Source organism: Haliaeetus albicilla, chromosome Z, assembly GCF_947461875.1.
Source record: "Haliaeetus albicilla chromosome Z, bHalAlb1.1, whole genome shotgun sequence".
Classification (NCBI taxonomy): domain Eukaryota; kingdom Metazoa; phylum Chordata; class Aves; order Accipitriformes; family Accipitridae; genus Haliaeetus; species Haliaeetus albicilla.
The window spans coordinates 54,496,993-54,521,581 of record NC_091516.1 but is presented as its reverse complement, the minus strand read 5'-3'; the positions used below and the strand labels follow the sequence as shown (position 1 = coordinate 54,521,581).

The window sequence follows — 24,589 nt, the reverse complement described above, 5'->3', positions numbered from 1 at the left end:
TTATTTGGAGCTAGCACCATACACACCTGTGGTCCTTCTGTTTGGCAATGACATTGCTCTGTTTCTTGCCTGCAGTTTTGTGAGCCCTGCAACATACAATGCTTCTGGTGTATGTTACAGTTTTGGAGATTTTGTGACTTCACTGCGGTCTTATATAATGGAATGGCATTTTGCTAGTGTATTACATCCCATATAAAGCAGTTTTAAACTGTCATTTGTAATAAAGCTCGTAGAAAATCAGCGGCCAAAATATCACAGCGCAACTTGATTTTTAGCATGAAAGCAGGTTTAAAATAGGTGTGTGCCTTTACATGTGCTTAAAGCATCATTTCACTCTCTTTTCTTTCCTTTTCCTAGCCTAGATGATGAGTTGAGTATCAGTTTGAGTATGAGTGTAACCTGAGTTTGAACTTGAATTTACTTTCTCATTTTGTTTTGAAAACATCTTAATCCTGTAGATTTTAGTTGAGTGAAAAACTTGAAGTTCAAGAGAACTTTTCCTTAACCCAAAGCCTCAATTCACAAAACTAATTGCTAAATGAAGTATTTATTCTGCTGACAAGGCACACAGAGATAAAATATTTTAGAAATTGCATGAGATAATGGAAGAAGAACTTGCCATCTCCTTATCTTATGAATCTCCTTGTAATGTCTTATGAATGCAGTAGATGACTGCATGATCCCTTCACTGTTTCCTTCTATATTCTATAAATATTTGTGTATCAGCACGTATTTACTGTATTATCTTTCTATACCTTGAGAAATGGTGGGCAAAATATTCTCTTACTTGTGATACATTGTTATAGTAGCCAACTTGATGTAAACTTTCAACATGTCTAATTAAAGTTAAAAAAAGTTAGAATCCTGAAAAATACTTAGACCAGAGTGCTAGCTTTTTAGATTAGATTTACAATTTAGGTTCTTAGATTGATGTAGAAATTATATTAACTCACTTCTTTGTAAAAAGAGATGTGTATCCGATTAGCAGTACTCTCTGCAACACGTATATATGTGTATAACTTTTAAAACAATTGACCCTAAAAATTTGCCCTCTCTGTAGGTACTTCTTTAAATGCCTGTGTGTAAGTTAATGACTGGCGCTGTTCACTTCTCTCACAGAAGCAATATTAAGTACATAGAAAGAGTACGACTGTTCTGTTGTCATGATTGTCAGCAACATAATCACAGAATGGTTGAGGTTGGAAGGGACCTCTGGAGGTCATCTGGTCCAGCCTCTCTGCTCAGGCAGGGCCACCTAGAGTCAGTTGCCCAGGACTGTGTCCAGACAGTGTTTGAATGTCTCAAGGATGGAGACTCCACCGTCTTCCTGGGCAACCTGGTGCCAGTGCTTGGTCACCCTCAAAGTGAAAAAGTGTTTTTTTGTGTTCAGGCAGAGCCTTCTGTGTTTCAGTTTGTGCCCATTGCCTCTCGTCCTGTCACTGGGCACCACTGGAAAGAGCCTGGCTCCATCCTCTTTGCACCCTCCCTTCAGGTATGTGTATACATTGATGAGATCCCCCTGAGCCCACTCTTCTCCAGGCTGAACAGTCCCGGCTCTCTCAGCCTTTCCTTGTATGTGAGGTTCTCCAGTCCCTTCATCATCTTAGTGGCCCTTGCTGGACTCTCTTCAGTATGTCCATGTCTCTCTTGTACTGGAGAGCCCAGAACTGGTAATAGTACTCCAGATGTGGCCACATTATTGCTGAGTAGAAGGGAAGGATCACCTCCCTCAGCCTGCTGGCAATACTCTTCCTAATGGAGTCCTAGATAGCATTAGCCCTCTTTGCTGTAAGGGCATTTTGTTGGCTTATGCTCAACTTGGTGTCCAGCAGGACCCCCAGGTCCTTTTTCACAAAGCTTCTTTCTAGCTGGGTGGCCCCCAGCATGTACTTGTTCTCGGGGTTGTTCCTCCCCAGCTGCAGGACTTTGCACTTACCCTTCTTGAACTTCACGAGGTTTCTGTCAGCCCATTTCTCCAGCCTCTCCAGGTCCCTCAGGATGGAAGCACAACTCTGGTCTGTCAGTCACTTCTCCCAGTTTTGTGTCACCTGCAAACTTGCTGAGGGTACAGTCTGCCCCATCATCCAGATCGTTAATGAAGATGTTGAACAGGACCGGACCCAATATTTGCCCCTGGTGTACAGTGCTAGTTACTGGCTTCCAACTAGACTTTGTGCCACTGATCCATGCCTGGCCATTCAGCCAGTTTTCAGTCTGCCTCTCTTTCTGCATCATCAGCATACATGAACAGCTTGTCTATGAGGATCTTACGGGACGCAGCGTCAAAGGCCTTCCTGAAGTCAAGGTAGACCCTATCCACTGCTCTCACCTTGTCTACCAAGCCAGTCATTTCGTTGAAGAAGTTTATCAAATTGGTCAAGCATGACTTCCCCATTGTGAATCCATGCTGACTGCTTCAAGTCACCTTCTTGTTCTTCACGTGCCTGGAAGTGGTTTCCAGGATTAGTTGTTCCATCACCTTCCCAGGGACTGAGGTGAGGCTGACCAGCCTTTAGTTCCCTGGGTCCTCCTCCTTGAAGATAGGAGTGACATTTGTTTTCCTTAGCAATCCTGAGGATTGATGTTTGTTGGAGCTGATTTTGGATTTTTTTTTTTTTTTAATTGGATGGTTGGGGTTTTTTTAAGACTCTTGATTTATTCATGCTTTGTGTATGGTTGAAGTTGCATTCATAATGATCAGGTTTTTTTGTCGAGTGTACCTTGTAGTTTTATTAGTGATTCAGATTCCAGAAATATGGGAGTTGCTGTACTAGATCAGAAAATCTGTTCATTGTGTATCCTGTCTTTGGCACCTTGGATGGAAGTGTAGGGGTGAGATCCTTTAGTTAATCTGTTTGATGAAAACTTCTGCCTCAGCTCGTGACTTAGAAGCTGTCTTATACCCTCAAAGATGATTGATTGTCACTTGTGAAATATCCTACTTTAATGAACCTGGAGGTTTCAGTCTGTGTACTTGCCTGATTTCTGATTTTCTACCACTTGAGGGAAAGGTGATATGTATTGATGTTTTTTAAAAACAGTATATCCGTTATCTTTTGATTTTAATGTGTATCCCCTTTTTTATTATGAGAAATACTAAAGAAGACTGTGGTCTTGTTTTTATTTTGAGCTGCATAGTATGTGATTTCTCACTCCCATTCCATGGAAGTTTCCTGTTTGTCATCCTTCAAGTTGTCTGTCTCTGACATATTTCTGCTATATTTTGCAAGAAACTAATGTGAATAGAGTATAATATGGGCTTGCCTGAAATATTAATACTTTATGTGGTGGCTTTATAATAAAGGTCTCCCTCAGGGGTCTGGACTGGGACCAACACTATTTAATGTCTTCATCAATGCCACAGTGGTAGTGAGTGCACCTTCAGCAAGTCTGTGGATGACACCAAGCTCCATGGTGCAGTTGATTTGCTAGAGGGAAGGGATGCCACTCAGAGGGACCTTGACAACCTTGGGGAGTGGGTGCATGTGAACCTTGTGAAGTTCAACATGGCCAAGTACAAGGTCCTGCTCCTAGCTTGGGGTAATCCCCAGCATCAACATGGAGTCGGGGATGAAGGGATTGAAGGACTTGGGGATACCAGTGGATGAAAAATGGCACATGAGCCAGCAATCTGGACTTGCAGCCCAGAAAGCCAATAGTATCCCAGCTTCTGTAAAAAGAAGGGTGGCCAGCAGGTTGAGGGAGGTGATTCTGCCCTTTTGCTCTGCTCTAGTGAGACCCCACCTGGAGTACTATGTCCAGCTCTGAAGTCCCCAGAGCAAGAAAGACGTGGACCTCTTGCTGCGGGTCCAGAGGAGAGCCACAAAAATGATCAGAGGGCTGGAACACCTGTGCTATGAAGACAGGCAGAGAGAGGTGGGGTTGTTCAGCCTGGAGAAGAAAAGGTTCCGGGGAGACCTTCACGGAGCCTTTCAGTATATAAAGGCAGCTTATAAGAAAGATGGAGAGAGACTTTTTACCAGGGCTTGTAGTGACAGGACTAGGGGGATTGGTTTTAAACTAAAAGAGGTTAGGTTTAGGTTGGATATAAGGGAAGAATTTTTTACAATGAAGGTGGTGAGACACTGGAAGAGGTTGCCCAGAGAAGCTGTTCATGCCCCGTTATTGGAAGTGTTCGAAGTCAGGGTGGAAGGGGCTTTGAACAACGTGATCTGTTGACAGAGGTCCCTGCCCACAGCAGGAGGGTTGGACTAGGTGATCTTTAAATGTTCCTTTCAACCCATAATATGATTCTATGAATACAGATTTTTTTTCTTTCATACACTTTTAAAAATATGTATGGGCTTTTTGGTTGTCACTGCATCTTTGGTAAGGGCTTTTACTGTCCTGTTCAGGTGCTGTGCAGGACTACATATTAATTTAGAATTCAGAGTATGTGTGAATATTTCATGCTTTTGCTTGCCACATGCTTTTCTGTACACTTACCAACTCTGGATTTTCTTTGTAACAGCTTTAGTGGGTGTATGCATGGGATAGCTCACCTGGTTCTGAGTGCAGAATCAGGTCGTGATTATTATTACTGAGATCCTGATGGTTCTGTTCCAGCATGAGAGGGTGTTCTGGGAAACTGTGTACAAGATAGAGTTTGCAGTGTAACTAAGAAAGATCTAATTGGAATTTTATCTTTGTTTTAAAGTGTTTTACTAAAATCCAAGTGGCAAAATAATTCTGAGTCTCTCCTGGCATCTGATACTTAGCTGTGTATTTTGGAAGTACTGAAATGCTGCCACTAAGTCTGTTTCCTGTAGTGTACACAAGAAGGACCAGGCTCTAATCTTGCATTTCTGTTTTAAGACAACATAAAATGGTTGATAGTTTTTTCTTTTTTTATTTAGTGATATGGTTTGCACATCACGCAAACTTTGGAACCTTTGGCCAAATTGAAGGAAGAACTGAGGATTCATTAACTTATGGCCAAAACTAGTGGGTAGTTGACTGTCCGGGATTATAATTTCATAATAATATTCATAAAATTACTTATTCATTTGGCTCATCACCATTTCTGAGAGAGTAGGCCACTGCACCTTTGGGTTGCAGCAGTGCTCAGACTGGGACTCCAGACCACTAGTTATTACAAGAAGTAGTTTCTTACAGATATTTCACTTGTATTGCCATGTTATTTCTCTTAAACCAGATTTTCTTCTTGCCTGCAAACTACAACTCAGTAAAAACTAGTATTCTGGGTTCTGGGTCTGTCAGTTCTATGCAAGAGATGTAGGTGGTAATGTGCTGGCTGATAGCTTCATTAGGGTGACAAGCCAAACTGAGTTTGTTAGAGCAACAGAACAACTATTTCCCAGAATACTGATTAGGTGAAGTTTTCTGTGGCATATTGAACACTACTTCTAATTGTTAGAGAAAAAATGTTCTTTTTTGAACATAGGTCTTTGAAATTTTATTGGTGCAGACTGCTTAGCTGATAGGACATTATTGTCTTGAGAAATTAATAAAAACTGTGGAGTTAAACTAAAGCTGTACTGCTAAATAGTATTTATTTTCTCACTTCATCTTTTCATTTTCTTCACTGAACTATAGCAGTCTTCAGCTGCACAGTGTTATTAATTATGTATTCTGTTGCATTAATTAGTTCTTTGAATTTTTACTTGTATGGCAGTCCCTTTATTGTATTATTTCTGCTGTATAATACAATCCTAGTCAATTAGAATGATAGTATTTGTATCAGTTTTTTCTTTGAATGTGTTCTTAATTTGGCCTCTAGAATGATAGGCCAGTGGTAATGGTCTGATATCAATCTGATCCAGTTTTTAAGTCTTTGCTGGGTAATGTATCAGTTTAGACATCAGGACACATATTGATCAAATTAAAATGTATTTTTTCCTCTCTGTGAAGAAGAGCTAGTTTTTTATTAGGATTCACTCCGAATTCTCATTGCAATTTTTCATCAATGCTGTTGCATTTCTCCCCCTCCCCCTATATTATGTTCTCTGTATGTTTTTTTTGGTACTCTGTGTAAAGTACTCTATCTGTTTTAAAGGCAGGTCAAGCTAAATGCCTCATAGCTTTCTTGTCTTGGAAAACTACTGAGGGTATCTTTAAAATATATATATAAAAAAAATAGAAAAGATAAGAATCCTATGTTGCCAACCAGGAGAAGTTTTTTATAGCCTTCAGACAGCATTACTTAATATAATGATGCGTGGGAATGCAACTAGTGCAATTACATACCTAAAATTCTTGACAGAGCTGTCAATTCTGTATCTTGACTGGCTGTTTGAAGCCATATGGGAAAAACTCTGAAAGTAGTTTTCTCAGAAACTGGCCTTCTTGCTAAGGAGTATATATGTAATGTGAATATGCTAAATTCCCTCTCCTAAATGCTGGCAAATCTGCAGAAGTATTCTGAAACACATACATCCTGTGGTGGTTATGACAAAAAAGAACAGAATTGGTATGCCCTCTGTGTGTGTCATGAGGGGAAAAAGTTGTTCTGATATCAGAAGATATGCAAAATAAAGAGGAATACAGCTCAAACAGAAAGAATATCTCAGTTTTTTTGTCTGTTTAGTGTCTGATCCACTAGTCATTCTTACAGTGACAAACAGAGGTCACAAAGACCGTGTCGTACCTATGGGCATTGTCACAGTGAGTTGTGAATTGCATTATATGATGCCATCACAGACAGTGGCAAAGAGAGCACAAATGATGAAAGATGTAGTAAAGGCATAGTTGTATACCTGCTGAGATTTATTTTAATAGCCAGCTACAGCACAACTGGGTCTGTTTAATATTCCACTCGCCCAACTTTGTTAGTAGGTATTTTAATTGTTTACAATTTTTAGGTACTACTTCTTGAGGATTTTTTTAATGAGTTTCTTCCTATCCTTCTTACCCTCTTATATCTTCTACCAAGAAAGTATAAATAATAAAGGTTGGAAGAAGGTACATTTTGAGAATGTTTAAAAACATCTGAAACATTTGTTCTGTTCCTACATGCAAAATAGCATCTTTTAAGGTTATAAAAGAGTATCATGCTTATCTTGCCTAAGTTCCTGTGTAATACGAACTGTAATTTTTTCTTCAATGTGTAAAAGAGCTTTTGAAATGGGTCTGGTTTTGATTTCACGGCTTGAAATGACAGGTAACTTCTGGGGTATTTTTTATAGTTAATAAACTGTGTGCTTTATCTCTGATTAAAATCTGTCTAACTTCATCTTCCCACTGTTGGATCTTGCTATATATTCTTCTGCTAGATAAAAGAGCCAGTCAGCTATGAGTTTTCCATATAAGCACTCGTAGACTGGTGCATATTTTTACCGTAACTCTGTGCCCACAAATTTCCCAGAAAGGGACAAAGCGCAACGACACTTTTATCTTTTTTACAAAGTGAATCCCTAAATACTAGGGTTTTGGAACCTCGAGTGCTGTTTTTAATGTTTGTGATGCAGTCCCTTTCTGTTTGCTTTCAAGCTAGCTGCTTATCAGTTAAAATACATGTAAAGGTGAAAATGTGTAGTAACTTCAATTAGGGGAAAAGTCTTTTGAAGTTCTTAGCATTAGCCTTGCTCTAACAATTTCATGTCATATTATTTCTTTTGTTTATTCCCTTTTGAAGTACACTGGTACTTTTTGGTGTGTGTCTCTTTCCTTTTTTAAATTCAAAGATTAAATATATGAGGAGTTTTAGTTTGATTATTGAATGAAGAAGTCTGAAAATACCACTTTGCCTGGCATATGTGCTAAGTAAGGTTTGCTGAAGAGCAATAGGGCATTATCCTTGCAGACAAAAATGGGAAGTCAGAGGAAATTAACCCTCCAGGAGAGAGCCAATCTTAGATGAAGAATCTAGTTCATCTTACATATTCACCAAATAAGATAGCTTTAGGTATATAATTTGTGCAAATTTTCCTTTTAGAGTTAAATCTCAGTCTCTTTTTCTATTTTTAATACCCTCTTAATATTCAAATCCTCTCTGAGAGGTAACAGAGGTGCTGGCTTTTTGGCTTGCTCCTCTTGCTTTTTGTAGTATTAATTACAAAGTGGAAGTCCCAGTTTACAAAGTTAAAACACTTATTGCTCCTCCTTTTTTTTTTCTTTCTTTTTTTTTTCTTTTTTTTTTATCCCCTGCCTCCTAAGTTGCTGATATCATTAGGGGAAGTTGTGGTGAGGGATCTGAGAGTTGCACAGCAAACATAATCCATGGCCTGTGGCACTCTTCAGTGCCTCCCTGTCCCACTCACTTGAATGTCCCATGCGACTAGGGGTCTGGCCCAACCTATCTTCAGTCCGTTGGTCTTACAGTGCCTTCTTTCGAGGCTAAGACACAAAGCCACATAAATAGTTTCCCTTTGTTTTTTAAACTTTCAGAATTTTTTCCTTTGGGAATTGTATTCTATTTGGTCAGTCTTTTTACAGGATTCTCTAAATTCATTGTCTGTCTGCCTGACCAAATCCAGCCCTTTCCTTGCCTTTATGTTACAGCTACCACTATTTCTAGTTAGAGACAATTATAGCATGTGGACTACTTCAGAGCCTGGAAGATTATTCTTGTCTACTAGTGAAAAGCATAGTTGCTACTTTCCTGTTTGTTTTGTTTGTCTGTTTACTGATGGTCTTGCAGTATCTGCAAGATTAAGGCAGAATTGGATTTGACATTACATTCTAGTATTGTGACTAGATAGATAAGATCCATCCAGTGACTCTTACTTTCTTATGAATACATGACTGAGATACATTGCAAAACTAGCATTAAGGTTGCGAAGTCTGGTCTTAAAATTTAGTCATAGGCACTGTAGTTGGCTATGCAACCTCTGCTTAACTTGGCTGTGCGTATGTGTTATGACTGTCTTTAATTACAGGCTTTCATGCTTTTTAAAAAAAACCCTACCCTATTGTCCTGACTTTGTGTGGGTGTATTTAAGGTTTTATTGATAGTTACATACTGTTTTTGTGGCGCCTGCTCTGACTCTTGGGTTTAATTTGAAGATTTGCCTAATAATGTCAGCTGAAGATGCTGATCATTCAATTTGTGACTCATATTTCTGGATAAAAATTGAGTCTTGCAGATTTTCAATCTGGCACAGAAGAGTACTTTTCACTGAAGCCACAAAATGCCTCAGTAATCCATTTATAAAATGGGGGTACTGAATTGTGTTGAAGCTGAGTATGTTTGTACAGTAGGGGGACAGCTTTTGAAATAGTGTATACCATCAGTTTTTTTCCATTGTTATTCAAAATGTAGTAGAAGACTGTAGTCAGAAACTATATGAAACCAATGTGAAAATCCAGCTGTTTCACTGCGGACACCTCACCCATGGAGCAGTTGTTACCCATGGAGGCCTGCAGAAAAGAGGCTGCAACACCCAGAACTTCCTTCGCAGATATTCATGCCACCTTAATACAACTGAAGTCAGTAGCAACAACAGAGAATAGAAAACAGTGTGTTTATGCAGTCATTGCCCCTGCCCCCAGTGCTAGAGCTTCCCATCAGCACGAAACTGATGTTTGATCTGGGGCTTATCTTAAAGGAAACACTCTCTTCCTAATTACAGAATATTTCTGTGATGAAGACCCTACCTGTGATGATTGGCGAATTGTGCCTGTCGCTCGTGGCTTTCCTCTTAAAAATGTGCACCTTTTTTTCTTCTTTAATATTTGTTTGCTGTATTGCATACACTTTTGGCTTCATCCTGCTGGTGTCTCCTCTGCACTATCATTCTTTTCTTAAGTAGGCAGGGAGAGTTTTTGAAGGAGTTCAGTCATACATGTTTTGTCATCCTTCTCTTGGCCTCTTACCTAAATTATTTTCATCATCACAGCAGGCACAATTGACGTTTTCATATCTAATTTGGAGGTTTGATTCTGCAGTGCTGAGTGTGCTGATGAAGAACTAAATTGTCATCTTAGGCTGAAAATTTTAGAGAGCAGACTTAATGGTTTGCTCTAGTTTTATGTTGGTGTGATTACACAGGTCTAAAGTTAGAGTAGTGCATTGTAGACCAGTGCTTTTCTTAACAGGCAATATACCTTTAGTCCTCCCCCATCCTTACAAAACTGATAGTTAATTTATTAAAACCATATATATGTGTTGCAGTACTTTATTTAAATGAAAGGTATTCATCTGTGTAACTCTGACTTAGTACATTTTGTCTAATTTGATTGTTGAAAGATGAGTGGAGGAGACACCCAAACTTTAAAATGTGAGTATTCTGACTTTCTACAATGAAATGAGGAGTACTCGGTCTTCAGTGGAGGAACTACTGGAGTTACATTTTCAAGAATAAAAACTGAGTGAAAGGATGGCCATATTCATTTTCCTCTAGGTTATTTGGTTAGAACAACTGAAATAAGTGTATTGTAAGTGAAAGATCTGCACCAGAAAAATCCTTATGTTATGGATTATTTATTTCCTTAAAATATTTTGTTAGTTGGAAAACACTCTTAAATGTTTTGTGTCAGTGTGATATACACTATTGTAATAATTTGAGAAAAAGATTTGCTGAATATGTCTTTCATATCCCATTATCTGTCACTTCAATGGTTGTAACAGCTTCAATGAGAGTAATACTCTGGATGTCTTAAATTACATAAACAGCTCTTTCAGATGGTTCCAGGAAATGTTTTGGTATTTAAAGTTGGACTATTCCTCTCAAACTAGAGGGGAAAATAGCTGAACTGAGTGAGTTAGTATCTGAGTTAAAAAGACAAAATTCTGATTTCATTTGTTGAAACAGGATTTTTCTCTTTCTGTAATTGTTGCCTTTGGGGGCACGATAGGTTCATTTCTAAGGTACATGTGGGCAGAGACATTGAGTTGTTCATTTTCCCTATTACTGCAAGCAGCCACATCATATAGTGACTTTCTGAATTTGTCAGGCTCTATCTTTAAAGTATCTAATAGTTTTTGCTCACACTGGTGCTATTTGAGGGTAGCTCTTGAACCTTATCTCTCCAGCTATCATACATCTACTTCTTCAAGAATGGCCTGAAGGCTGGGTTTTCATCCCCCTATTATGCACTCTCCTACAGTGTTAGTTACTCACTCTTTAAACTGCTACTATTACAGTGTTGACTTTGGAATCTTAAGTTATCAATATTTACTGTAGACAGTGAATTAAAGTAGCCTTTTAACTAAGTGAGCACTCCAGCATTGATGTAGTGAAGCTGAACTTACTTCCAAGAGTAGTTGCTGCATGTAAACTGATAGACTGCTCTTACAGAGACACCATATTTGGTACAAATAGATGAGGAGAGTGTAACTCTGAAAAACAGTGCCATTACACTTGCATATTATTTTGGTTTTTTACAGAAAAAGCTTTATAGAAACAGGCATGTATATTTTTTTCTCAGGATATGAAAGGCATAAATGTTACTGCACATGAGATTAAGTTAATTAAACTATTTGAATATCAAATGGGTGGGCCTATATACCAGTGGAGCATGAAACTAATTTCTGTATTACTGCAACCGTCCTACTTTATCTGAAATAGTTTGTTAGGCTTCTGCCTAACAGAAGACTGTTTTCTGTGGTACCTGTAAAGAATGAGTCAGTAAGAGGTTCTTTTTGGCATTCTATTTCTATTATGCAGTTTTTAAAAACTCAAAAAAGGAAGTCAATTACACTGCTTCAGCCTGTCTTCAAATTAATCAGACTGCCAGTGAAGGACAGTAACTATAGATGCACTTAAACTACCTTGAAGCGGCTCTTTGAGTATTGACTCAAAGTCAGGAGACTTGGATGTTAGATCTCAGCTACGCAAGTGAGAACCGGCATTTTGTGCCATAGGAAGCGGCTCACAACCAAGAACAGGGATGTCCATATTAACCAAGTCCTTTGGCACCACCAGTACTACAAGAGGTGGTACTATTAGAACCACATGGTTTTGTGCCAAGATTTGAATTTTCAGAAGGGATGTTAAGATTTATTTTCAGCTGTGCTCAAGTTAGTAACATCACTAGAGGCCAATTTGACTGAACTGATAAGTGCATTATGAACTAGATGAGTAAGATTTAGTATCATACCATAATTTCTTTAGTACATGTTCTTCTCAATATTCACAACATGCGATCTAGTTATTCTAAAGGTTACTCTTACTGGCTTTTAATTCTGACTGTGGGCTACAAGCTCAGTTTGCTTTAAAATTCTTATCACTCATGTTGGGAAGCTCCAACAGCCCCTTAGCGACTTCAGGGTAATGAAAACATTTTGCTCTCTAAAAAGCCACATGTTGTTGGGGGGATTTGTTGCTTTTAAAAAGAAGTCCAAACAGACAAACTAAACCATAACCCATTGACAATGGGAGAAATACCAAACTGAAATAATACAATTGAAAAATTGTATTATTGCATAGTTGATTTGCAAACATTACCAAATGTAGTGGTAATGTTACCACTCCTTTTTACCAATTTCCTTTTGGAAATACTGACAATGTTTGTTGTAACTGTAGTAGTAGACTTCACAAATTGTGTATGCTAGTTTGTTTGTGCTATGTGTTCCTTTCCCATCCAGGCTTTCATGAGCTTTTTCCCTCCCATAAACATAAAAGTACAGAACACTGCTACTAATTTAGAATTGCTTCTGCATTCTCCACCCATCAGGCTTATTAACAAGTTCAGCCCAGAAGTCTGTTTTTCTCACTTTTTAGACTTTAAGATCAAACTCTAATTTTGCGAATTCTTTTTCTTGCTCTTTGCTAAATGCTGATCAGCATTTCTCTCTCTCTCTGTAGAAATGCATATAACCATTTGATGCTAATAAGGGATATGCCAGGATCTTCATAATCTTTCCTGTAGCTGATTTATCTATAGGGGCTTGTTAAGTCATATTTAACCTATAATACTGTTTAAGTGCATTTGCCCACATGTTCTGAATCGTGTATGTGCTCTGAATATAATTATTCTCTCATTAATTGACGATTATGATTTTATGTTTTAGTATTATACAGAAGTGAAGTACATCATATTTATTCTATTTAGGGAAAGTGAGGTGTTCTGAAAGCAGCAAATCTTCCCGAGAGGATGGAGTGCAAGAATCTGAGTGAAATAATTAGATCTTCCTAATACGTTAAATTTGAGCTGCAAAGTCGTGTCATCAGCTATTTCATAACTGTGTTAATGTCTGGTGGTTATAAAAACCTCAGTCATGTTGATTTTCTGTTTCCAAGCAGTATTTCCATATTGTAATTCTTCCAGGTTCAGTTTACTCACTGTTATTCCTACCTTCTCTGAGGTCAGTGCTTACAGCACTTTCTAAGGGACAAATAGATGCCAAATCATGGATTACTCATGGAGGAGAAATAGTGGTTTGCATGGTATTATGGCATCTTGTTTGCCTTGTGATAAGAAGTAAGCTGTGCCACATTGGTGAGTCCTGAGGGCAGTAATACTGATTTTGTATAGCTTCTGTAATGATTCATTACGATATTACATGGCCTTCTGAAAACTTCACCTTCTAGAAGTGGGTAATTTATATGAAAATTCCAGTTTTCCATTTAAAATTAAAACAAGCTTCCAGTCTTCATGGGTGTAGAGACAGACAGGAGATGTGATCTCAGTGTATCACTCAAGACCAAAATCAGAAAATATCCCCTTTCCCTGCTCTGGTACTGACTAAGCATTTAAACCCCTTTTACCTTCTCCTCCCCTAAAAATGCTGGACCCTGCTCCAGAAGTTTTGAATGGCTGAAGTTGGAAATATTAGGGAAGACATTTTAGGTGCTTATGTATTTTTTGAAATTCTGTTTCCACTCTTAGTTTACCCTTTTTTACAATATTCCCACTTTTTTTTCTTTTCTCAAATCAAAGTCCTTGCCAACATTTCTTCCAGTGTGAGTTTCTTAGTCAGTTTGGCTATGTTCTTGGTCCTCAGGTTGGAGCCCTTCAACACGCCTGTTCTGGACATCCAGTCTGCCTTCTTTCTCAAAGTCGTAGTCCTTTGTTTTTGAGTCTGATAGACTGGCTCTTGTATAGCTAAGATTGTTTTCTCTGTGATGTTTTTAGCCTGATTTTTTTTTTGGCAAAAGAACATTTATTTGATTTCTCATGAAAGAGTATAAAATAAATATCTTTATGTAGTTGACAAAGGAGAATTATTTTGATTTTTTGACAACTAATGTAGAAACTTGTCTTCTTTATCTGATTTCTTTAATTTCTTCTCAGTTTTGGTTTAATTTGTAGAAATGTTTATGGGCAGTCAAAAGTGAAAATACGTGAGCAAGAGACAATAGTATGTAAAAACATAATGGGCTGTAAGTGATGAGGGAAATGGTGTATTCTGTGGATGTTAATTTTGGCTGTGTGAAATCCTTTATTTGGTTGGAGATAGTGCTTAATGTTTATATTGGATAAGCTGTGAAAGCTGATGACATTTAGTGCACATGGGCTTTTTGCAGAGGGTGACTTTCACCCAAGCATTTTACCATAGTAGGATTGCTGATGATCTTGTGCTAATATGTAAAATACTACACTCTAGTATGGAAAGCAGTCTGGTAGACAAGACAGTGGGCATGAGTCAGAAGCTCCCATGTTTTACACTGGAGAAAAGTGACTGTGGGTATCACAGACTTCATCATGACAGAGCAGAGTCTTGTGAAGTTGTTAGTGATCTAAAGATGAAGGGTCAGGTCCTTTCATATTAGGGGAACTGGCAGCTCTCTAGTGTGGATCTGCACCTGGGACAGGCGTGGGTTGCCACTGAGAAGCATGATGATTGTAGGGGGTACAGAGTTGGTTTAGCAGGTATAACACCTTATCTTTTCTACAGCTAATACTGAGTGAGTGCTGGAAGGGAGAAAGAAGTGCATAGGTCCTTCCATGCCTGTTAGTCCTGGCTGTCATGGTGTCCTGTTCAGAAGCCTCAGTGGAACAAAATAGACATGGGAACTGAGGATTACAGTGGTTGTTGAAAGCTTCCTCATATCTTTGTTGCCCTGAATCATTTGCTGTTGGGTTCATGGAGCAGACCTGGAGCATTTTCATATGTGCTTACTGTTGGTCTTATTTATTTTCTAGGTTTTTTTCCTTACCTTGTTTTCCAGCTTGCACCTGTTTTAAACATAACCCTGAGGTTAAGTAAGTGCCAGAGATACTAGTGAGAACTTACAGTGCTAAATAGTACATTTTCAATGGTGTTTATTGTTGCAGTGACAAGGTAGCTTGTACGTTTCTAAACTGCTGAGAAGAAATTGTAAAAAGAAGATAACGGTCTATAGTAACTAAAACCATGGCTTTATTTTCATGCTAGTTATGGGGAAATACTTCCCCCTCCTCCCCAGTAAATGCTTCTCAGGTAATTTATTGCAGATTCTGGCATCATATAGTCTCTCCCAACATTCTGTTTTCTGTAACAAGTTTTATATCAGAAGTGAAAATAATTTTGTAGTCCTTTCATTTTTGAAAAAATTGGCCCTAAAATATGTACCACTTCGTGGCTACCAAATACTGTCCCTTGACACAAATGCCGTGCAGAAACATGTCACCACTCTCAAAAGGTTAATTGATATTTCAGGATGTTGAATGTGTTCTAAATAAACATGACCATGGCCAAATACATGTTACATTTTTCTTTCAAGAAAATAAATAGCCAGACCATTTTGAAGCCTTAGGCAGTGTACTATTTGTTAATCAAAACTTGTTCTCATACAACTGTATTTAAAACAGAAAAGACACATGAATCATATAGGAAAACAAAGTAATTTTAAGGTAAAGCAATATAAAAAAAGAGTTATGGCTGCTGTTCAGCTATAAACTCAGGCCACTGTGCTGCCACATATATTGTATTTGTTCTGAGCCCTCTACAATATTCCTGGATAGATGTGTATTAGAAGTGAAATAGAAGACATAAATTTGAATTTCTTTACTTTTGATGGTTTGTTTTTCATGCTACATACAGTACACTGTTTAACAGCTTTAGAAAAGTCTTAAAAGTCAGGCTTCCTAGGATATTGTTCTTGTCTCTAGTGGCATTGTTTTATAATCCTGTATAAGCCGCTAGTCTAAGGCTTGGTTTCCATACTACTAAAACTGTTTAAGTAACTGAAAGTCCTTTCTAAATAGAGGAGTATGGGGCTTAAACCTTAGTGACTGCAGTGTGAAGAGCCATTGCATTCCAGAGCTTGCACACTGTCTCTGACCTTAGTGGTTAGGTGTTTCATCAAAATAGGTGGTACTGTTCCCTGTTGTCTGCTTCAGGCTGCTCCCACCACTAACCTCTAAGTCAGCATTTGGGTCCTTCTCTGTTGACCATTATTAATTTTGATAGGGTTCTTTAACTGAACTGAACTTCTTTCTTGATCTAAAACCTAGAATAAGGCAAGACGCTAAGACCTTTGTGCTCCTGAGAGAACCAGAGGTAATTTCTTTACTTAATTTTATTGAAGTTTGTGGAGAGAAAAATGTTTTCCAGCTGTGTCATTCTGGTATAATTTGCTGGCCAGCACAGGGGCCTAGCAGACTTGTCCATTAGTGTGATTCACATCAGCACGTCCACAGAATCCACTTTGGATTGTGGTGTACTTCTGGGTTGGATGGGCAATGCCCTATTATTTTCATCAACCAAGATGTAATCAGGTTAGAGGAAATCAATACAGAGAATTATGATTAAAAATTAATGTGCTTTTAGAATTTATAAAACTTGTCTTTTAAAGCATCTTTAGTTCATAGGCTGTGGGCATACTGAAACTAAAGGTATGCCTACCACAAAATAAGCTAGACCAGATTTACAGCATTTCAGCTGTGTCTGTTTGTGTTGTATGCATGCTTTTATTGATTTGATTAATATGTAAACTTCCTTATTTTCACCTCAGAATGAAGCCTGAATAGGGGCTTTTATTGCAGAGTGGCTGACAGGCTGCAGGCTGACCTGCTGAAGTTCTTCCTCCTGTCTTGTTCCTATAGCTGTATACAAAGTCAGTCTGACACTGACTGTGTCCTTCTGTTAACTTTGTTTGGCCTTGGCTAAACTCCCTAACCATCGTGCACTGGCACTGGTGGTTAATAGGTCATGATATGTAATTTTCATTTTGGTATGCTTAGTCCTATGGCTTTCAGTGTTTGTTACATAATTGGTATAATATTGATGCAATATACAAAGAAATGCAGTAGAACATACACTAACGTGTAAATGTAAATGGTATAGCTGCAATAAATTTTGAAAGTTCTGTCTTTGAGCTGTGCCCATGGAAGATGTTTCTGCCACTCACTTTCTCTCCTATCTTTCATCTAGAGATTACTGTCGCTGTAGGAGGCAGGGTATGTATTGGCTTCTTTGCTGTTCACAGTACAGCGCCTGTGGGATGACTTTGTGCTATTGATGATTTTAGCTGAATTGTTGGACTGGTAAGAGATTAACTGAGATGTGGCACGCTTTCACTTTTACCAAGTCAGCCACAATATTTACTAACAGAGGGGAGACACTAGATTAAAAAGAACTTGTATGTAAATTAACTTGCCAGATGGTAAGACTTTATAATTTGACTTTTCTTTATTCAAGAAAGTGAGGTAGGTTATTTCATGAAAGACTTGTAGTTCTGTTCTTGCATACTTCATTTGTGCGTGAGGTGTAGCTTGTTAATGTTTGAATATCATTTTAGATTAATGATTAAAAAGCAATTTGAAATTTTTTTGTGTGTAACTTTCTATTAAAAATTCTGTTGCTCACATGCTTAGCTGGTTTTTGGCTTTTCAGTAATAACAATTTATAAAGCAGCACAGAATTATATTTGTCATTAACATCTGTATACGGTAGAATACCCATGAATAGATCTGTTGATTAAGAAATTACCATTTTTAGCTGGTTTACCATTTATACGTAATTTTTTTCTTAAAAGAAAAATAAATACAAAATAAAATTGAATCCACAGCTTTGCTGATAAACTTGCACAAGGAGGGGGAAACTTTCTTATTTTGGACCCTTGGTTGTATTTTATGGATTGGTTCCAGCAGACCTGAGGCATATGAAGTAGCTTTATTTTGGGTGGTCACAGGCAGTTTGAACTGATAAATTTGGCAAGAGGGAGAAGCAAATCTGTCTTGGAGTCCAGGAGAATTTGCAGAATGTGTATTGTATAAAAATGCTTAACATTTATAGAGCCTGACATCGTGATCACTGACACAGACTGTTCACAGTATTGAAAGTTGACCTGAGTGCTTCTGTACCATCTGATTGTAATCTAAATTTGTGTTTTATAGCTCGAAACAATTGGATGGCAGCTTAATCTTCAAATGGCAGAGTCCATGCAAGCGAAGCTGAAGTCTCCTCAAGCTGTGCTAGAGCTGGGAGTGAGCGACGAAGATTCAAAGGTAAGAAATACATGCCTGGCAGAGTTGGAATGTGTTGTGGTGATGGCCTTGTGTTCAAAGTTCTGAGGCATCCATTGGAACTCTTGATCATTGTTAGTCTTGCCAGTGTTTTCATAAAATTATATTTCATAAAACTATAGTAAGCATTTGGAATTGTAATAGCATACATGTTAGGTGAACTGAGAGCTGAGCGCTGTGTTACCAGCTCTTTGGGCTGTAACGTAATAGAGGAATATAATGGAATATGGTTAGTTTAGGTCTCTCAAATATCTTTGTAGATAATTTATTTTTATCATATAGCACGTGATTGGTACTTCTATACTTTTAATGCCTAGTAGCCTGCAGCCCTCTACCATGTGTGTAGTTATGTAAGATACTACTCATCACTTGCAACCTTTTAGTGCTAATGATGTATTTATATGAACGATGACATAGTATGTGAAGCCACAGAAACCCAATATTTAGAATTTTTAAGATAAAGTCTTAAGTTCAGGGATTTTAGTGACTGGTGGTGTTTCAGTGCCAAAACCCACTGATGAATGTAATTTTTTATTAATAAAATCTGTATCTTTTGTTAGCTAGCATGTTTTAAATTAAATACATGATTTGCTTTTAACCTTGTCTTGCTAACGGAAATTAGAGTCTTTACTGCTGTGGTGTCTGTCAGTGTTTATCTATGAAAAAGTCAGTATAAAAGATTTGAGGGGAAAAATCGGAACTCAATTCTGCTTTAGCATTGCATTTAAATCACAGTAATTTTACTAATGTGAGTGGAATTTCTGATTTATGGTAGAATAAAAGAGAATATACAGCTTACGTTTGTAAGGTCCTCACCAGGACTTGCAGCAGTTGTATTTTTTTCAGCAGTTCACTGCAATCTGTATTTTTGAAATGCAAATACAGGAACCAGACAATATGTCCAAGTTGCACTGGGCAGCACTACATACAGATTCAATTCTGTGGCAAAACAATTTTTAAAAAAATGAGGAAAAAATGTCACTTTCACATGACACACAAAGTTTGTCTGTTTCCTTTACAAACAAAATTCAGCAAGTGGATTTTTTTTATATTCCTCTCTATTTCTTTTTGTGGGTATAATTACCCACAAGATCAGAATTATTTTGCAATAATTACAAGCCTAGAATAGACTTGTAACTGGCATTTAGATAGAACAGTGCAACAAGAAAAACATACTGATGCTCTCACACTACAGACACTAGAAATCTGTGTTGGTGTGAAAATAACTACAGGTTTTTTTTTTTCTGAGAGATTCCTTCCTAGTATAGAATAAGTTTAAGACTGGCTAATATCTGCTTATATACTGACAAAAACGTTGGAACATAATTTTTGTGCAGTGTTTTGCATCTTCATGATCTCTTTCTGCACGAAGTTACCTGAAAATCCTAGATACTAGATGCTTATTCCCGCCCCCCCCCCCCCCCCCAATTTATGTGTGTGTGTCTTTTGCACAGAAATTTGGTATGAATATAGCATATATGTTCTTAATTATTGTCTTCATTTCTCACAAAACTTTTTTCTTAATAATTCATGGCTACAATTTGCATTTTTTCAGGAAAGGCACAAAACGCTGTTGCAGAGGAGCTTTTGTGGGCTGTCTCATTAGGGGGCAGTAGTGCTCTTTGTCACACTGGCACTGAATGCTTTTTTGAGATCCTGCTCGGAATCAATTTTGATGATGTGGGGAGTGTTAAATGTTTACACTGCGAATCTGTATATAACAATAGAAGTTTGTCTTGCTCATCTGCAAAACTAAAGCCTATTAATTAAAAAAAACCCCCATACTGAGCAAGGTAAATGAAATTGGCTGTTATTTCTGTTTTGCTAACTAAAAATAATTGTACTAGTACATTAATGTTTACTACAACTCACTCCATTTAAACAGTTCTTTGTCAGAAGCAGACATTGAAAATTAGTATTTAAATTATCTCTCCAGGAGAGGTGATCAGAAAACTGTGGATATATAAATGTTATTGGTGTTTTGTGAAATAAAAAGTCAGAGAATCTGCTATATGCTATATAAATATTTATAGAGTATATTCTGTCAGCTTCAGATGAAATGCAGAGTCCCATAGGTATTATACCATGAAAATTCAAAAGTAAGGTGGCCTTTGATTCTTTCCGGTGGTTCAAGCTGCTAATGACATTTGCATTGCCCAGTAAATAATGCTGCTTATGACTAGGAGTAGTTGTGATCAGATGACATGATTTTTGGTAAACTGGTTTTTCCTGGGTTTTGTTACAAATTTGCCGTTTGCTTATACTCAGACTTTGAATTATGCTTGATTTCAATCTAAAAAAATATTTTGCATATGCCATGAAAAGTTTTTCACCATGGAGGTGATTAATTACAGGAATGAGTTACCCGGAGAGGTTGCAGAGTTGCCAGCCTTGACAGGAGCCAACGGGACAAGTCCCTGAGTATCCTAACTAAGCATGGAGTTAGCCCTGCTGTGAGCAGGGTGGGGATCAGGTGGGCTGCCAAACCATGCCTTCCAGCCCAAGTTGTCCTGTGATCTAGGCTGCTTTGCAGGTTGGTTGCTGCTTGTGTTTTGTATGAGGAGGAGAAAAAAGGAGCTTTCAATTAAAAATCCAGTTAACAGTGGCTTCTTACAATGATTCAGAATTTGAAATGTTTAATTGCATTTTTAAATCTGAGGGAAGTGGAACTTCTATCAACTAGGCACACAAAACAAGCTGGTATGATAGAAAACATCTTTTTGAACTGCAAGATCCTTTTGCTTCCATTCTGACATTTTAACGAGCTAAGGTGACATTTAGAACTGATGTGTAACATACCAGCTGTGTATAACGGTTTTCTTTAATAATATAATTTGGTTTCAGATTTTTTGGGCTGTTGAGTTGCAACACAGCAATCTGGGGATTTTTTAGACTTATTTTTGTGGCTATAGGGTGAATTAACCAGTAGAGGGAGCACAAATTAACAATCCTGATAATTTGTGCTGCTAATTATGATTTTGATTTGCAAAGAAAGATGGATCCAAAAAGGTGCTGTGTTTATTTAGTATCTGTTTCCTTCAGTAATTTATTTGATACTTTTCCACACAGGCACACACTTGCACATTCTTTCTCACTGTTAATAGCAGTAATTCCTTAGGCCACCTAGTCCATACCTTTCTAAACAACTGTGATCATATTCTATAACCATAGGAGCCATATAAAAAAAACATAGATTGTGGTAATGGCCGTAGAAAAGGTCTGAGGGCTTCAGAAATTTCACATCATTGATGCTGAATATTCTTCTGCAGAGGAATATGAGAAGTAAAAGTGTGTTCTTAAAGAGTTTCTGCTATGCCTCTTCACTAGGAAGATCCAGTAAAGTGCATTACTATATAAGGTATTTATTATTATGTATTTTTACACATGATCTGTAGTTAACATTTACGCTTGAAAATTGTTAGGATAAATAAACTGTTCTTGCGCAGTGTTGTCTCTCGATAGTTACGATTTTTTTCTGTAAATTCATTCCACAGTTTTCATTAGATTCAGTTATCTAATTACAATTTGTCCTATGGAAGAGTTTGCTCTTTTCTTGTTTTTCCTTCTCTTTATTTCATTTACGATTTCATTCTTAACCGTTAAGGACTTCTTGGGGGAACTCTTTTATTTTCATTGTGAATGCTGTGTATAGATTCTTTATGAGAATTCAATACTTTGTTTATTTTGTTCCTTCTTTATACATGTATTTGAAGAATTTTGTTACAGGATTTTGTCTGCCAATGCAAGACAAAGAATAACTGATAAATGTGCTGGTTTGTTAAGCCTGCTAATGTAATGCTTTTGACAAAAGACAGATAATATTAAAATGTTACTCTACTAATTTAATTTTATTTCCTTTTAATTCATATGCCCTAATTTCTAGATGCTTTAAAAGTGGAATATAACAATGGAAATATATTAAACTATTTTTTTCTGCAACCGTTTGTTCAAAATCAAAATGGGGTCTGACTGCATTTGAAGCTGAGATTGTAATACATATTCATCATTCTACAGAGTAAATAGAAGCCTGGAAATCTTAAATGATTATTTTTTACTTGTTAAAATAGCAGGACATGGCTTTCTTTTTTTTAATCCTGGTTTTTACAGACTTTCTATACATTTCTGGACTGCGAACAAATCTAGACCTTAGGTATTTTGCTCTGTTCAGTAAGTATGCCATTCTGCTTTCTGAGTTTGCCATTATGAATACTTTCCACAGCTTTAACAGCAAAGCAGAGTAGAAGAGAAACAAAGCTTTTCTACTAGCCGGGGCTAGATCAATCACTCAATTCAGGCTGTAGATTCTGTGCAGCCTGTATGGCATGCAGGACATGCACTTGCATGGATATTTAAGGAAATATGGTTGTGCTTTCCCTTCCCTCTCAGTTTAGCCCTTTGTTTCCTTCTGAAATGAAGTTCTGTTTGTGGAGTGGCATAACAGTGAGAACTAGTGGATGATAGTGATGTGTTCCCACTCCAGAGAGGTAGGAGGTGGCAGGGTTGAGCATCCATACAGTGATGTACCCGCTGCATTTGCCTCGTCAGTCCTCAGCTTTTGGGGTGATGCATTTAGGTGCCAGTTTTTTCAAAATAGAGGAGTAGTTTGCATCTATAGGGCCTCAAAGAAAGAGGACAATTAAAAGACATGATGCTGGAGGAACTGTGATGAGGTGCAGAGACTAAACAATTGTAAATTGCTTCTTGAATTCATCAGCTACTTCTCTGTCACTTTCTGTTCTGATAAGGATATCACCCATTTCCTTCTCAGAACACAAACAAGCTGCATGTACGCTCTTGAACTGAGTTTATTCTTCTTGTCAAGCAGATTTGTAAGTCTCTAGCAATTGCAAAAAGTAAGTGGCCTTGGGTGAATGCAAAAATGTTTAAGGATGAGATTGAGAGAAAAGGTTTTTTCATTCCTATTTGGAGGAGGTAATTGGAGGCCTGGGTAGTCTCAGAAGCACAGTCCTGGTTTGAGGTCTTTCTGAACTTCGGTATAGAAGCAAGTTTGCTGCTTTTGGCAAGGTACATCATGAAACCAGTTTTGTTCGGAGAACTAAAATCTAGTAAGTACTGCTGCTGTTAAGGAAGCAGACACTTCCCTGAGAGGAGGTTTCAGAATGTTGAGAAAAGTCCTCATATTTGTAGGAGCTATATTAAGAATGATTGCATAATCTTGAGTGTGTGAAACTTTTGCCTGAAAACCAGATTCGTCCCCCAGTGTGCAATGAGCCAATAATTACACACCTGGGACAGACATTATTTATTTCATATTTGCACAAAAATGGGCGCAAGGTGGTAGTTCCACAAAGCTAGCACACCCTGCAGTTAAACAAGCAAGCAATTTATGCAGTTTTAGATTCACCCACTTAGTTTCCAAAGTCCTTCCCCAAAATCATTATTGGCAGTGGCTTATCTGCTACCATTTCTACCGGGCTAAGGTTTTCCCCGTTTCGAATTAAAGGTACAGTGTTCTTTTATCCTGCAGCGCATGCTCAAGGTGGGGATGGTGGTGGTAAGGTCTTGAATTGAGTCGGTGGTCACGATCTACCCCTGATGCCTTTACTTTTCTCCTAGTTCATGTTCTTTGGCAATCATCCGGCCTTCGGTGCCTTCTGGGGCAGGATGTTCCCTTTTACCAGTCTTTAGCTCCCCTTTCAAGGGCTTAGCCTTAGCAAAGCCTGCATGGTTTACACAAACTAATGAGGCCTGCATAGTGAAGGCGTTGAGTAGTGGTCCTCTTTAAAAGACAGTGCATCGTGTTTAACCCTAAATTGAGCAGTATCACCACAGTTAGGCCGTAATTCAAACATATGACTACAGAGCAGCTCAGAAGAATGAGCCTGAAATTTGTAATTTGCTTCCAGGCTGTCACATTGCTACAGAAAGCTGTCAGAAATTTCATTGCTCAACCACGAGAGCCAGAAATTCTGGACTTGTAGTGCACAGCAATTCTTGCATTAGACTGTTTTGGATCTATCATATCTATTATCTCTGATTAAATCCATCTGATTAGAGGAAGAAATGAAGCTGCAGTCCAGAATTTTCAAGATGCTGAGAGGACTTTTGTTTTCTTACGAGTGTAGAAATGGATGGCAGAGCAACCCATGTCCTGTAAGTTGTGAGTAGTTTGACATTTTACTTAAAAACCATTTACCAGATGGCGTGACTCCAGGAGTATGCACTCACCTCAGGCAGTTGTACTGCAGGGTGTAGTTAATTATCTGGCTCCATTTGTGATCTTACATGATTTAATTACCCACCTTATAGTGAGGATCTCTTTACAGTGCTCTCT

General features: G+C 37.9%; 1 protein-coding gene across 12 annotated transcripts in view; it reads left to right on the top strand.

The window, feature by feature from the left end:
* The window catches only part of COMMD10 (COMM domain containing 10), a 126,118-nt gene that overhangs the window by 6,192 nt on the left and 95,337 nt on the right, over positions 1-24,589 (top strand). For 11 of the 12 annotated variants that reach the window (XR_011323381.1, XR_011323382.1, XR_011323379.1 and 8 more), the window contains exon 5: positions 18,166-18,276. Coding sequence is in view for 8 of the 12 variants with exons in the window: in XM_069777172.1 (XP_069633273.1) it covers positions 18,166-18,276 (111 nt within the window). In the remaining 4 variants the exon portion in view is untranslated. Of the gene's footprint in view, positions 1-18,165; positions 18,277-21,563; positions 21,653-24,589 lie in introns of all 12 variants that reach the window. The other variant, XM_069777175.1, reaches the window with a different exon arrangement.